The 14842-nt window shown below is 49.6% G+C and overlaps 1 protein-coding gene across 1 annotated transcript; it reads left to right on the plus strand.

Moving 5' to 3' along the window:
* Positions 1 to 2159: 2159 nt before the first annotated feature.
* TAS1R2 (taste 1 receptor member 2) lies at positions 2160 to 12775 on the plus strand. Its single transcript, XM_006115098.3, has 7 exons — positions 2160 to 2341; positions 4314 to 4614; positions 5620 to 6378; positions 7865 to 8077; positions 9887 to 10007; positions 11692 to 11694; positions 11847 to 12775. Exons 1-7 carry the CDS (start codon positions 2160 to 2162, stop codon positions 12773 to 12775), a joined length of 2508 nt encoding a protein of 835 aa, XP_006115160.3.
* The last annotated feature ends 2067 nt before the right edge of the window (positions 12776 to 14842 follow it).

The raw sequence follows: 14842 nt of genomic DNA on the forward strand, positions 1-14842 counted from the left end.
ACGCTGGCCTTTCAAGAACCGTCTCTGGCCACTGCTCACAAGAGCGGCTTTCAAGAGCTGTAGTTCATCAGTGCTCAATATCCACCTGCAATTAGCATAGGATATCCTGTGCACAGAGTCCTACGCAGAGCCACTGATCCAGAGATCCTAATTTTCAACCAGATCTCTCACCCCTTGCAGGTGTTACACGAGGAGCTCCCCCCCAGCCATATTTACCATCACAATTCAGCCCAAGCTTTTGAAAGTGACAGGTGGTGGCGGGTGCCTGAAGTGGAGGGAACCAGCATTAAGATTTTCGAGTGGCTACACTCAGAGGCTGTGTCTAGACTGGCCAGTTTTTCTGGAAAATCAGCTGCTTTTCCGGAAAAACTTGCCAGCTGTCTACACTGGCCGCTTGAATTTCCGCAAAAGCACTGACTTCCTACCGTAAGAAATCAGTGCTTTTTGCGGAAATACTATGCTGCTCCCGTTCGGGCAAAAGTCCCTTTTGAGCAAAACTTTTGTGCAAAAGGGCCAGTGTAGACAGCTCAGATTTGTTTTCCGCAAAAAAGCCCCGATTGCGAAAAGTGCTTTTGCGGAAAAGCGTCCGTGCCAATCTAGACGCTCTTTTCCGAAAATGCTTTTAACAGAAAACTTTTCCGTTAAAAGCATTAGTGGAAAATCATGCCAGTCTAGATGTAGCCATAGTGTTCTGAAAAATCAGGCCCCTTTAAAAGTTGCCTCGGAGGGTATGTCTAGACTACATGGCTCCGTTGACTGAGTTTACTAGACATAGACATAATCACTGCTTCATTTACAGCAAAATGGCCGCCGCGCTGCGCCAATCAGCTGTTTGGCGGCATAGCGGGACAGTCTGGACGTGCCGCGGTCGACAAGGGAAACCTTTGTTGACCGCCCCGGTAAACCTCATTTCACAAGGCATACCGGAGCGGTTGAAAAAGGCTTCCCTTGTTGACCGTGGCGCATCCAGACTGCCCCGCTGTGCCGCCAAACAGCTGATCAGCACAGCGCGGTGGCCATTTTGATCTAAATGAAGTGGCCGCTTCATTTTTCCTACGTCTAGTAAACTCATCTACATGGCTCCGTCGATGGAGCCATGTAGTCTAGACATACCCTAGCTGTGAGAAAATCTCTGGTCACTACTGAAAACATAAACCCTAAGCCAGGGGTGGGAATCTTTTTAGGGTCAAGGCCCACTGACCCACAATAAAATCAGTCGGGGCCTGCACACAAGTGAGAAGCAAAACCAGACAAAGAAAATAAACCCAACTCCCCCTCACTGATGTGGCCCCCGACTGAGAAGGAGACGGACACTCCCCACATTTGCCTCTCACAGCAGAGCCTAAGGGGGCCCAAACTTTTGGGTGCTCCAGCCCTGCAGCGGGGCAGTAGAGAGGCTGGAGTGGGGCAGCACAGGCTCCCCAATGTTGGGGGGAGCCCTGAGCCTTGTGGCCGGATCCAGGCAAGCTGGGGGCCACATCCGGCCCCCAGGCCTGAGGTTCCCCATCCCTGCCCTAAACAAATAAATCGTTGGGTCCCACGCCTGCTCCTGGGGCTCCCAGGGGCTTTGGAACTGTGCTTTTCTACTGTAAATTATATACGTAGTTCTTGGAACCAGAGGAAACTGACTGCACAGAGACGGGGAAATGACTAGACACACCAGCGTCTTCCAATTTGTCAATCCCAGCCTACCCTTGCCCACTGGAAGTCTCAGCTTGGCCAGAATCCTGCAGCAGGCCAGTGGCTAAAGGAAGACCAGAATCCAGCTCTCCAGGCCAGTAACCCTAGCAACGAGGCCCTGTTGCCTCCCCATGGATAGGAGCCTGATTGATTTCTGCTGAGCGCCGGCCCAACGCACAGGCAGAGCCATCTTTCATCAAACACCAGCCTCATGCCCGCCGTCTCTTAAAAAGCATTTCCTTTTCCAGACCAGGCGTGTCCCATCCAATGCATAGCCCTGCCCATGGCAATGCAACAGTCCATGCAAAATGTAAACACACACAAATCCATCTGGCCCAGCCCTTGACATGTATGGAAATAAGTCAGGTGAAATTTGTGAACATAGGCACCTGATTGGCAGTCCCAGCACTGGCTGAGCCTGGGCAAGAAACCACCCCCGGGTGCTCGCTAGCAGCTACTTCGAAAGGCACCGTGGAGCCATGAGGAGCACCCTGGCGTCAGCTGTGTGCATTAGTGTCATGCTGGCTATGGTGGGCTCAGAGACGCAGTATTCTGATTTCCATCTGCCTGGGGATTACCTGCTCGGGGGGCTTTTCTCGCTACATGCTGAAACTATGAGCAGCCCCCATCTCAGCCACTCGGTGGTGCCCACGTGTCAAGCGTAAGTTGGAAACAGGCGTTGCCGGGGCTGGGGGTTTATGAAATAATTTTGAGGCTCATGGGTTTGTTCCTGGGGAAGGGGGAGGAAGGAAGGAGTTTGGGGCTGAGGCATCTTTCTGGGTGTTGTAAACCTGGGTTCTGTTCCTCCCTTGGCCACAGACTTAGACTCCTAGGCTACGTCTAGACTGGAACGATTTTCCGCAAATGCTTTTAACTGAAAAGTTTTCCGTTAAAAGCATTTGCAGAAAAGAGCGTCTAGATTGGCAAAAGCAGGAGCAGCACAGTATTTCCACAAGAAGCACTGATTTCTTACATGAGATCGTCAGTGTTCTTGCGGAAATTCAAGTGGCCAGTGTAGACAGCTGGCAAGTTTTTCCGCAAAAGCAGCTGCTTTTGCAGAAAAGCTTGCCAGTCTAGACACAGCCCTAGGGTGGGAAGAGACCTCAGGAGGTCATTGAGTCCAACTCCCTACTCAAAGCAGGACCAACCCCAACTAAACCATCCCAGCCAGGGCTTTGTCAAGCTGGGACTTAAAAACCTCTAGGGATGGAGATTCCACCCCCTCCCTAGGGAACCCACCCAGGGCTTCACCACCCTCCTAGGGAAAGAGTTTTTCCTAATATCCAACCCAGACCTCCCCCACTGCAACTTGAGACCATTGCTCCTCGTTCTGCCATCCGTCACCACTGTGAACAGCCTCTCCCCATCTCCTCTGGAACCTCCCTTCAGGAAGTCGAAGGCTGCTATCAAATCCCCCCTCACTCGTCTCTTCTGTGTGCGACCGGGGACAAACCATTTAACTTTCACGCCTCGGTTCTGGACAGCAGGCACCTAAACTAGCAGCCCCTTTGTCAGAAGTGGTGAGCTCCCACAGCTGGGATGGACTGAGTTCTCATAAAAGCCTATCAGCTGAGGAGGCCATCAAGTGCCCAAAATGAACCACCCACATTTGAAAGTGACCCAATCAGTATTAAAATATCTCCAGGGCACAGCAAATGCTTCAAATGACACAAAAAGTGATCCGCTGTTTGATAGTTTAAATGAATAACATAAGAACAGAACAGAACAGAACAACGGCCATCCTGGGTCGGACCAATGGTCCATCTAGCCCAGTATCCTGTCTCCTGACAGTGGCCAATGCCAGAAGCCCCAGAGGGAGGGATCACAACAGGGAATCCTCACGTGATCCCTCCCCTGTCACCCACTTCCAGAGAAACAGAGGCTAGGGACACCATTCCGACCCATCCTGGGAATGAAGCCCAGAGCGGCTAAGCACTCAAAGTCATACATTTGCAAAGTCAGCAGCTTGGCTCCCCCAGAAGTCCTGGCTCCCGTGATCTTAACCAGACGCTAATCTTGGCCCAGTTGGTGGAGGAAAACACTGTGGAAATCCTGTAGCAATCATAAGAAACTAGCAGAACGTGTCGTCTCTCCCCACTTTCGGATAGCAGGCTACTATACTAACGGAGGACGTTACTCCCGGAGTTCCACCGGTAGAGGCCTATGCTGAAGGGTTGTGGTTCAAACCCCCTCTCTCTCATATAGAACTTTTCATCAGTAGATCCCACAGCATTTAGGAAAGGATGTAACGATCCCTATCCCCGTGTGACAAATGGAAAACGAGGCCCAGAGAGGGGAATGGGATCCATGTCCCTTTTGGACAGAGCACTGGACTGAGACTAAACACCATGTTGCTTCCCGTAATCTGGGCCCATTATGCTCCTGGCTCCAACGGACTCCCTGGTCTTCCAGGAGCGCCATATTCAGGGAAGAATTTGGGCCCCAGTCCTGAAGCGAGAGAGAGTTCCTCATGCTCAGCACGTACAGAGTTGGGCCCAGGGACTTAAGACTACCCTAAGGGGGGAGAGGGTATTTTGGCCCTCTTTGAAGCTCTGCAGAACCCCAGAGCCAGACGTGGTCTCTCCTCGGATATGCTCTTGCACCCACCGCTCATTGTTTTACACCCCTCCTAGGTACAAACTGAAGATCTCAGGCTACAGCTACCTCCGGGCCATGAGGTTCGCAGTGGAACAGATCAACAATTCCAGTACCCTGCTGCCTGGTGTCTCCCTAGGCTACGAGATGGTCGACGTCTGTTACTTCACCAACTCCATTCACCCCATCTTGTATTTCCTCTCCAACCAGCACGCTGTGGTGCCGCTGCACAGTAACTACACTCACTATCTCCCACGGGTGCTGGCTGTCATCGGCCCAGACTCCTCACAGGCAGCTGTCACAGTGGCCCACATATTGAGCCTCTTTCTCGTGCCACAGGTACGTAGGTGCCCATACTAGGGCAGGACAAACCTTCCAAGGCTTGCCCCCTAACGACTGCCTGAACATTTTCCCTGGGCGTTGATTGGAAGGGAGAGCAGCAGCCCCCAGTGGCTTCAGCATGCTCAAACCTCCCAGTGAGGCGTGCCCAAGACACAACTGGCTGGTCTCCTCGCTTGGGCAACTCCTTAACTTTCTGGAACTGGGACATCCTCCAGTTCTGTAGCGTAGACCCAGGGCCGGCCCACAACATTTTGGTACCTGAGGTGGGGAGCTCAAATGATGCCCCCATGCTCCAAAACTTTGAAAAGTCTCAATTCTTCCCTTCTTCCTCCAGCACAGCACTTCACCATCTCTGTGAATCTAGAGCAGAGAGACTACGTATTCACCAGCAGCAGACACAATTTCTACACTCTGGGTCCTAGTGGAGCCCCCTCAGTCTGGCACCTGAGGCGGCCATCTCAGTTCGCTTCTTGGTGAGGCCAGCCCTGTGTAGACCAGCCCCTAATTTGCGCAGTGGAACAGCATTAAGGTGACAATTCAGAGAAAGCCAGTCCCTAAGGGGCGGAGAACCATTTTTGGGCCACTGACCCACAGAAAAATCAGTCGGGGGCTGCACACAAGTGAGAAGCAAAAAACAAAACCAAAAAAACCCCTCACTGACCTGCCCCCCTCAGCTGAGAAGGAGAAAGACACTCCTCACATTCCCTTCGCACACCAGAGCATAGAGGGGCCTAGGCTAGTAGATTTTGTGAGCTCCAACCCTGTGGTAGGGCGGCAGGGGGGCTGGAGTGCAAGCACAGGCTCCCTAATGCTGGGGGGAGTCCTGAGTCTCAGGGGCCAGATTCAGGCAAGCCAGGGGCCACATCAGGCCCCTGGGCCTGAGGTTCCCCCACCCTTGCCCTAAGTCAATACACCCTCTACAACTCAAACAAAGCCAAAGCTGTTGTACAGGGTGCAAGTCATGTCTAACAGATTCCCTTCCCTGTTCTTCCCTGCCCCCAGATCTCTTACACAGCCACCACGGACACTCTGAACAGCCATGAAACCTTCCCCGCAGTCTTCCGCGCCACCTCCGGCATGGAGCAGCAGATCGTGGCCATGCTGCTCCTGCTGAGGAAGTTCAAGTGGAACTGGATTAACGTTCTGTACAGCGACGATGATTACGGGCGGCAGAACCTGAAGCTCCTGAGGGCCCGGGCCAGGGGGATCTGCGTGGCCTTGCAGGACATCATCCCCGTGCCCCGCAGCAGCCAGCTGCTCCCGCAAGACTTGGAAGTGAAGATCCAGGCCATTGTCCGCAACGTCATTGCCAGCACGGCCAACGTGGTCATCGTCCTGTCCTTGGAGATGACGCTGCCGTTCTTCTTCCAAGAAGCCATCCGCCAGAATGCCTCAGACTTGGTGTGGATCGCCAGTGAAGCCTGGGCCATTGAGCCTACCCTGCACAACATCACTGACATCAGGAGGGTGGGCACCATCCTGGGGGTGGCTGCAAAAGAATTCTCCATCCCTGGCTTCGGCGACTTCAGGGTCGGCCAGGCAAAAGGAACCAATTGGCAGCCGGGGGACCAAAACACGTGCAACCAGGAGTGTGACCAGTGCATCAGAGCTGCCCGAGCTGCAGACCAGAGTCTGAGAGCCCAAGGCGAGCGAATAGACTTCAATGTCTACTCTTCCGTCTACATTGTGGCTCACGCTTTACACAGACTGCTGGGCTGCAACGCCACCGGATGTCACAAGCGGCCAGTTTACCCCTGGCAGGTTGGCCACATGCTTGCACTGAGAAATCCAAGCCATGTTTTAGGGGTGTGGGGGCAGGGGAGCTTGGGGCATAGGAAAAGTGCTGTAGAGTCTTTCACCTTCAGCCCATGCGGCTAGGAACAGGAAGGTGTTTGTTAGTTTCTCATGGCTGCTTGGTGATTTGCATCAGAGAAGTCAGATGACCCAACCCAGTTCCTAGCAGAATAGTCCTAGTCTAGAGTGCAGAAGAGCTTGCCCCAGAGCTGTGTGGCTGTCCAAGAAACACAGTGTCTTTGAGCCTTTCTACCAGCTGCCTGCCAAACAAACTATAAATGGGTTTCCATAAGAACAGAATAAGTTCAAGGAAGATATGTCCATGAATGGCTACTAGCCAGAATGGGCAGGGATGGTCCTTGACTTCCGTTTGCCAGAAGCAGGGATGTGGGGATGGATCATCTGATAATTGCCTCCTCTGTTCATGCCTTCTGAAGCATCTGGCATTGGCAATGGTTGGAAGATACTGGGCTAGACCATTGGTCTGACCCATTATGGCCATTCTGATGTTCCTGTATAGAACTTAGATGTAGCTGCCCCCTGCTGTAACCTGAGAGACTCCATTCCCTTTCCAGAGCTGAGATAGACAGACAGACAGACACTGTGAGACTGTCAGGATTCCTGGGCTCTGTTTCTCTCTTCATAGAGTTAGTAAGAAAGTAAGAATTTACATTAAAATTGTAAGGCTAACCAGTGTCTCTTAAGTGACTTGCCACAAGATGTCAGTTATTTAATTTTCTTTATTTTATATAGGAATTAGATACAGTGCTCCTGCCAGCTAATTGCTAAGTTATCGGCCCCCACTTCCCCCGCAAAACAAATCTAGAGTTTTTTCAGTGCCATAATAGCCTCTGGAAAGAGGTGGTGTGTATGTGTGTGTGTGTGTGTGTGAGGATGGATGGAGTTGGTCCCCCTCCATTTGCTGCTTGGCTTGTATTGAGCATACTCAGTAACATTGCTAAAGCTGCTGTCCTCAGTCTGCTCCCCCCCATGCTCTCCCTTTTCTTCCCTTCCCATCATGACATGCACAGGTCAGCCTTCCCTTATCAAAATTGGAAATGGTGCCCCTGCGTTGCCCTTACTCTGTCTGACCCATTGTGATCAACAGGGTGCAAGACACAGAGGTGTGAACATAAAATCTTGGGGTTCTTAGGTCTCTTACCTGGGGAGTGAGCTGGCCTCTCTTCCAACTCATGCATCGGCCTGATTGATCGAGTTGTAGGATTTTGGGGAGGATACGTAAGCCAGAGGAGCCCAGTTTGACTTTTAGATCCAAGGGCGAGTTTGCCATGCTGGCTCTGTCAACTGAGACTATTGACCCGGGATGACTGAGTAGAAACGCTCACGACTGCTCTTTAGGCAAAACTGCACTTTCAGAAAGTGCCACCAATCTAATAACTTCATCGCCTAGCAGTGCATATGCGTTGCTCATCTCCCCTTTCTCCATTTGCAGCTAGCCCCAGAGGTGAGTCGCGTGAACTTCTCTCTGCTGGAGAAGAGGATCAACTTTGGCGAGAAAGGCGACACTCCAAACGGCTTCGAGATCATCCAGTGGCAATGGGACCAACCCAACTCCCCTTTTAAGAAAATTGCCTCTTACAGCACAAAGAACCGGCAGATGCAGTTCGTTACGTCGAACATCTCCTGGCACACCCCAAACAACACGGCAAGTTCCCTCCACCCATTATCACCCACCTCATGAAACTATGGCAAATCGTGGAACTACAAGAGCAAAATCCAGGGGAGGAGGGCTTAGAGCTAGGCCCCTCTTTGTGCCTCAGTTTCCCCATCTGTAAAACAGAGAATGATACGTACATCTTTTATCATGTGCCTTGAATGCAGCTAATGCGAAGTGCTAGATTGGAGTGAGGGATTATTGTGCCACATACATGGGACTGGTGCATGTAAATCCTCTCTCTTGGGCAACAAAATGAACAGTGACAAGAAAAGGGGTCAGCATGGGCTGCCGGTGCAAGACTCGTGCACACAGTAACAAAGCTTGAAAATTCAAAATTGCTTTAAAATTCGAAATTGCCTACAGCCAGAAGAATGTTCCTCCAGCTCTTTGTCTGGCTCGACAGGGACACCCAGTGGTTGGTTCGGGTACTCCCGGATAAGTGCTATGCCCATCCCTCTTCTCTGCTTAAAGGTCAAGCAGTGGCTGGATTGTTCTCAGGAATGCTTTGCTTATGGCCACCCCAAGAAATCAATGCTTGTCTTTTTGCCATTGGAACATGGGATTCAGCCATCAGATATACATACCAGTTATAACCTTCCCAGCAAGTTTACCAAGAGGGGCACAGTCTAACCTGTCCCCAACTTAAAGGAAAAACTCAAAAAACAACTAATATTCTAGCAGCACCTTAGAGACTAATGAAACATGTAGATGGCATCATGAGCTTTCATGGGCACAGCCCACTTCTTCAGATGAATGGAGTTAGTAAAGGTCCAGTTTCTAAATAAATAGGGGATGGGGTGTTATAGGAATCAAAATTTCAGGCCAATTTCACACGCCAACTCCACAGGGAAGCCTTAGAATTTAGCTTCATTTACAAGTTTATTCATACCTCTGTGATAGGAATCAAACACAAGTTCTAAGGCTTCCCTGTGGAGTTGGCTTGTGAAATTGGCCTGAAATTTTGATTCCTATAACACCCCATCCCCTATTTATTTAGAAACTAGACCTTTAATAATTCCATTCATCTGAAGAAGTGGGCTGTGCCCATGAAAGCTCATGATGCCATCTACATGTTTCATTAGTCTCTAAGGGTACGTCTAGACTACATGCCTCTGTCGCCAGAGGCATATAGATTAGGCTACCAGACATAGTAAAATGAAGCGGTGATTTAAATAATCGCAGCTTCATTTAAATTTACATGGCTGCCGCGCTGAGCTGACAAACAGCTGATCAGCTGTGTGTCGGCTCAGCGCGATAGTCTGGACACGCGGGTGTCGACATCAAAGGTATTTGTCGACCACCCAGGTAAGCCTCCTGGGATGAGGTTTACCTGGGTGGTCAACAAATACCTTTGCTGCCGCCACCCGCGCGTCCAGACTATTGCGCTGAGCCGACAAACAGCTGATCAGCTGTTTGTCAGCTCAGCGCGGCAGCCATGTAAATTTAAATGAAGCTGCGATTATTTAAATCGTCGCTTCATTTTACTATGTCTTGTAGCCTAATCTACATGCCTCTGGCGACAGAGGCATGTAGTCTAGACGTACCCCAAAGGTGCTGCTAGAATATTAGTTGTTTTTTAAGTTTTTCCAGTTACAGACTAACTCCACCACCACTCTGACCCTATTTAAAGGTAAAGCTTATTAAGTGGTTGGCATTATCCTAGCTCTGTATCCCTTTGTCTGTCTCTGGCATGGCTGAATTGGATCGTAACTGTTATGGAGCATTTACAATCCTTCTGGCTCACCTGGAGGTTGCTATAAGGTCATCATTGTTTTCCTCTAATTCCCTTTTACCCAGGTCCCGATTTCAGTCTGTTCCCAGGCGTGTGCTTTTGGGCAGCGGAGGAAGCCCAGAGGTGGGAGCAGCTGCTGTTTTGAGTGTATCGATTGCAAAGCAGGGACTTTCCTCAACGAGAGCGGTAAGGCACCTGCAACATACACGCCTGCACACCCTTTGTTTTCACATCATCCTTGGTGCTTGTTCCCAGCAGAAGGTGGCGTCAAGCTAATGGGCTTTAGTACAGGCAAGTGCGTGAGACTCTCTTGCCTGGGTAATGCAGGAGGTAAGACTAGATGACCTTGGAATGTAGACAAGGAATACCTGTTACCCCAAAGAGGCGGTTTCAGTTCCTGCCCCAGCCACATTTCCTGTGTGTCCTTGTGCAAATGACTTAGTTCTCGCTAGCCCTCAGTGCCACGTCCATAAAATGGGGGCAAATAAATCCTTCCTTTGTCTTCTTCATTGGGCTTGTAAACACTTGGGCAGGCACTGCCTCTCACACCAGCTGGCACAATGGGCCCCAGTCTTGGCTGAGATCGGGAAGATCCTCAAGGCCATGCTTTCTCCTGCTCATTCAAATTCTCGGTGCATGGCAAGGTGGGCTGGTGGCCACCAGAAAAGGGGATGATGCTGACCTGACTCTTCCATTATCACTTTTCACAGTGATTCGCCATTTGACTGTTACCGGGCCGAACTATGGCTCAGCTTCCCTGGTTGTAAAATGGATTTCAGACCGCCTTGCCTTATCAGGGAGTCGTGAAGCTTAACCTAGTGTTTGCAGTGGTCTGTGAGATCCTCAAATAGAAGGCCTTAGTTTGTCAAGCTTATTGGGTTCATTCAGGTTAGAAGATGCTATGCAAATTTCAGATATAAACCACACCTATATACCCTGGGGATACCTGGCCCAGAAGTGCAGTCAGTTCTAAGGTGGAAAACAGTAGGGTAACAATGCACAACAACTCCAGCAGGAAGGGAAAAGGCACAATGACTTGATACAGGGGGAATTTTGGGGTGCAGAATACAATTAGGCGCAAGAAGACCTAAGAACATGTGTGCAGTGTAGACGCTCTGCAAGTTTTTGCGTAAGAACAGTTGTTTTTGCGCAAAAAGCCTGCAGTGTAGATATAGCCTCTCTCATGAATGAAATTTATCCAAGACACGAGAGGTCTGTCAGCAGAGGGATGCAGATTAGGCAGGTCGACGTTGCAAATGAGGCAGGGATTTAAATATCACCTGCCTAATTTGCATAAAAATGGCCACCGCGTTTTGCAGACTCAGCACTTTGTTGGCAAAAAGCAGCAGTCTAGAGGGGGATCTGTTGAGAAATAAAGCCTTTTTCGACAGATGCTGTAAACCTCCTTGCAGGAGGGATAAGGGATCTGTCGAAAAAGGCTTTCTTTCTCAACAGATCCCCCTCTAGACTGCCGCTTTTTGCTGACAAAGCGCTGAGTTGGCAAAACGCGGCGGTCATTTTTATGCAAATTAGGCGTGGGATATTTAAATCCCCGCTTCATTTGCAATCTCAGTCTGCCTAATCTGCATCCCTCTGCCGACAGAGGGATGCAGTCTAGGCATACCCCAGGGTTAAAACCCTATGTTTGCAAAAAAACCCCAAACCAAACCCACAGGCTCACTAGGGATGGTAAGTAGCTTTTCCTCTCATGTTAAAGACTTCCCCGCCTACTGCCCAGTGTACCAAACTTAGGGCACTGGCTCACATATTAATCAGGAAGAAGAGTTTTAGTTTCTGTACAATGACTACTGCTTTGGGTTTCTCATGGACGACTCCCAATCCAGAACTGACCAGGTCTGACTCTGCTTAGCCGGTGAGAGCTGACAAACAGCAGCCTGAGCTAGTAGAGTAGAAAACCTTTAGCATCACGCCCATCTGTTCTGCTCTTGCTAAACATCGTGACTATTTGCAGAACAGACCGTCCTTGCCTAAGGCCTTTCAGAAACACCACATTTTGTTTTGCAGATCCATATAACTGCCAGCCTTGTCCAACTGATCAGTGGTCCAAGACCAACAGTGAAGAGTGCAACCCGAGGCTGGTGAAATATCTGGAATGGAAGGAAGGCACCACCGTGATGCTGATGCTATTTTCAGTGCTTGGCTTCATAGCTACTCTCGTAATCCTGGTGACCTTTGCCGTTCATTCGCACACCCCTGTGGTGAAGTCGGCAGGAGGCAACATGTGCTTCCTCATGGTGGGGTCTCTGATCGTCGGTTTTGTCAGCGTCCCCATGTTCTTTGGAATCCCGACGGAGTTCAAGTGCGTGTGCCGGCAAACTGTGTTCAGCTTCTGCTTCACCGTGTGCATCTCCTGCATCACGGTCAGGTCCTTCCAGATCATCAGCATTTTCAAGATGGCTGCCCGGCTGCCCAAAGTCTACAACTACTGGATAAAGTACAATGGGCAGTACACTTTTATAGCTGCAATCTTAGCTCTGAAAGTCTCCATCATGGTGGCCAACATGATCATCCACCCTCCTGCTCCGGTTCAGTTATACCTGGAGGAAGACCCCTGGATAGTAGTGCTGGAGTGCAACAAGAGCTACAAGTTGGCCTTGCTAATTAACAGCATGCTAGATATGTTTCTCTCTATTCTGTGCTTCTATTTTGCCTATATGGGGAAGGAGCTTCCCAAGAACTACAATGAAGCCAAGTACATCACACTGTGCATGGCCTGCTATTCCATCACCTGGCTTTCCCTTCTCCTGGTCATGTCCCTGTACAGAGGGGTGCTGGTGACCATCTTTGATGCGGTGGGTATGCTAATCAATTTGTTTGGGATCTCCATGGGTTACTTTGGTCCCAAGTGTTATGTGATATTTTTCCATCCAGAACGCAACACGGCTGCTTACTTTCAAACTGCCATCCAGAGCTACACCATGAGGCAGAATTAACCCAGTACCTTGTCTTGGTATAGAGATAGTCCCTATAGTGAAAGAAGCCCTAACTCCAATGCTTCTGTATTAGAGGCCAGTCTTTAGCTCCGCGAGAAGCGGATCAATGCTTTGTAGATTGTACAACTGTATGAATCTTGTAAATTTCCCTCTTTTCCCCTAAGAAAGGCAACACATAGGGTTGGCTGGAAAACGAGAGTTCTGTTTCATGAAAAAAATCAAGGCTTTGATACTTGTTTTTATTCTGCATGGGTACGTCTACACTGCACAGCTATTTCGGGATACCAGAGGTATCCCGAAATAGCTACCCCGTATTTACATAAGCCGCCCATTATTTCAAAATATTTTTCAAAGTAATGAGCGCGCTATTTCACCATCCCCATAATCCTTGTTGCACAAGAGATAAGGGATGGCTCGAAATAGCATGTTATTTCGAAATTTGGCACTGTGTAGACGCACCAAATTTCAAAAGAAGCTATTTATTTTGAAATAGATGGAAAGTAAGCTACGCAATTTGCATAGCGCAAATTGCATCTCTTATTTTGAATTTAGGGTGCTGTGTAGATGCACCCCATCAGAACAAGAACTGAACCTTTTAGTGCCAGACAGCGCAGTGGTGAGGACACTCCCCTGGGAGTCCTTACTCTGAATCAAAGCCTCATTCCCATATCCCAGCAGAGTGTCCTCACCACTAGGCTATGATGCTCCTGCGAGATCTGTTCCATTCTGCATAAATAATTAAATATTCATTGGGCCAGACACAAAGAGATTGGCTCTGTAGCCTTGTCTTTAGAGCATCTCCTGGAAGGTAGTAACTAAATTCCATCCTGGACCGGAGACACGTTCCCAATGAAACTTTCATCCAAAGCAAGACATTTCCACAGAGGGTTTTGCTTTGGATGAAGGGGGCTTTCCCAACCAAGAGGATGTCATTAAGTGAACCCCAAGACATTATGGCCCAAATTTCCCAGAAGTGGTGCTCCAATGAGAGGCCCATGAGGTCTTGTGTTCAAAGCACCTTGAGTTACCATGGGCTCTATGGCCTTCTGGGTGCTCAGCATCTCTAAAATAAACCAGGCCCCCACAAGGTGCTGAACAGAGACTGACACTCAGTAGCTGTGAGTGAAAATGTGGCTGTAAACAACCCGAGCTGGACAGCCTTGCTAGTTTCTTCTTCTAGTCTAGCTGATGAGGCCCAAGTGCGTTGTTATGTGACCCTCTGCGATTAGACAGGAAACCATTAGCTTGGCGCTGGCATCAAATGTTTTCACAAGCAGCCTGGCAAGATGCAGGACCAGCAACTAATTCAAACCAACACACATGGATGGAGCTTATTGAACACCGCAGGTGCTCAAACCTGATGCTGTTACAAAAGCTTCAGAGGGGGAGCCGAGTTAGTCAGTTCCTAAGGAGCTGCAAGATTATTGCTTGTTGTTTTTTTAATTTTTCCAGTTGCAAACAAAACATGTAGATGCTTTTTCGTGTGTTCTACCATAATAAAGGTTTTAAAAACTGACTTGATTTGCTCTGATCACACTGAGACTGGGCTGAGGGGTAATGGTCCCAGAATTATGATGGCATTTAAAGCTCCCAGATGAGACTGGAGTATCACTGTGCCAGGTGCTGTACAGTTAAGATAAGAGATAGTCCACACACAATAATCTAAAAAGACAAGACAAGCAAGAGGAGAAACTGAGGCACAGTGACTTGCCTATGCAAACTTATTAAGCCAGTGGCCCAGATCTCTTAATTCACAGCTTCATGTCTTACCCGCTAAACCACATGGCCTCTCCTCCTACAGTCCTGCAGTGTTGGGCTCCAAGAGAGACAATCTCCCTCCCGCAAACCAGCCTGGGTCTGGTGCTCCCCAGACTGGCAGGATATGGAGCTGCTGGGGAAAGAATGGGAATCGGGCTGGAAAGAGCAGACCAAAGCAGTTCGGATCAGCATCCCAAAGCTAATCTGAACGGCATCTCTGAACCCTCTGAGTTCGGGCCCTCAGCTCATTTAAATCTCATTAAGGGATCTGACTTGTGCCCCCCCCCCCCCGCACCCAGCCACGCTCGG

The sequence above is a fragment of the Pelodiscus sinensis genome, chromosome 24 (assembly GCF_052426305.1).
Source record: "Pelodiscus sinensis isolate ZL-2025 chromosome 24, ASM5242630v1, whole genome shotgun sequence".
Taxonomy (NCBI): Eukaryota; Metazoa; Chordata; order Testudines; family Trionychidae; genus Pelodiscus; species Pelodiscus sinensis.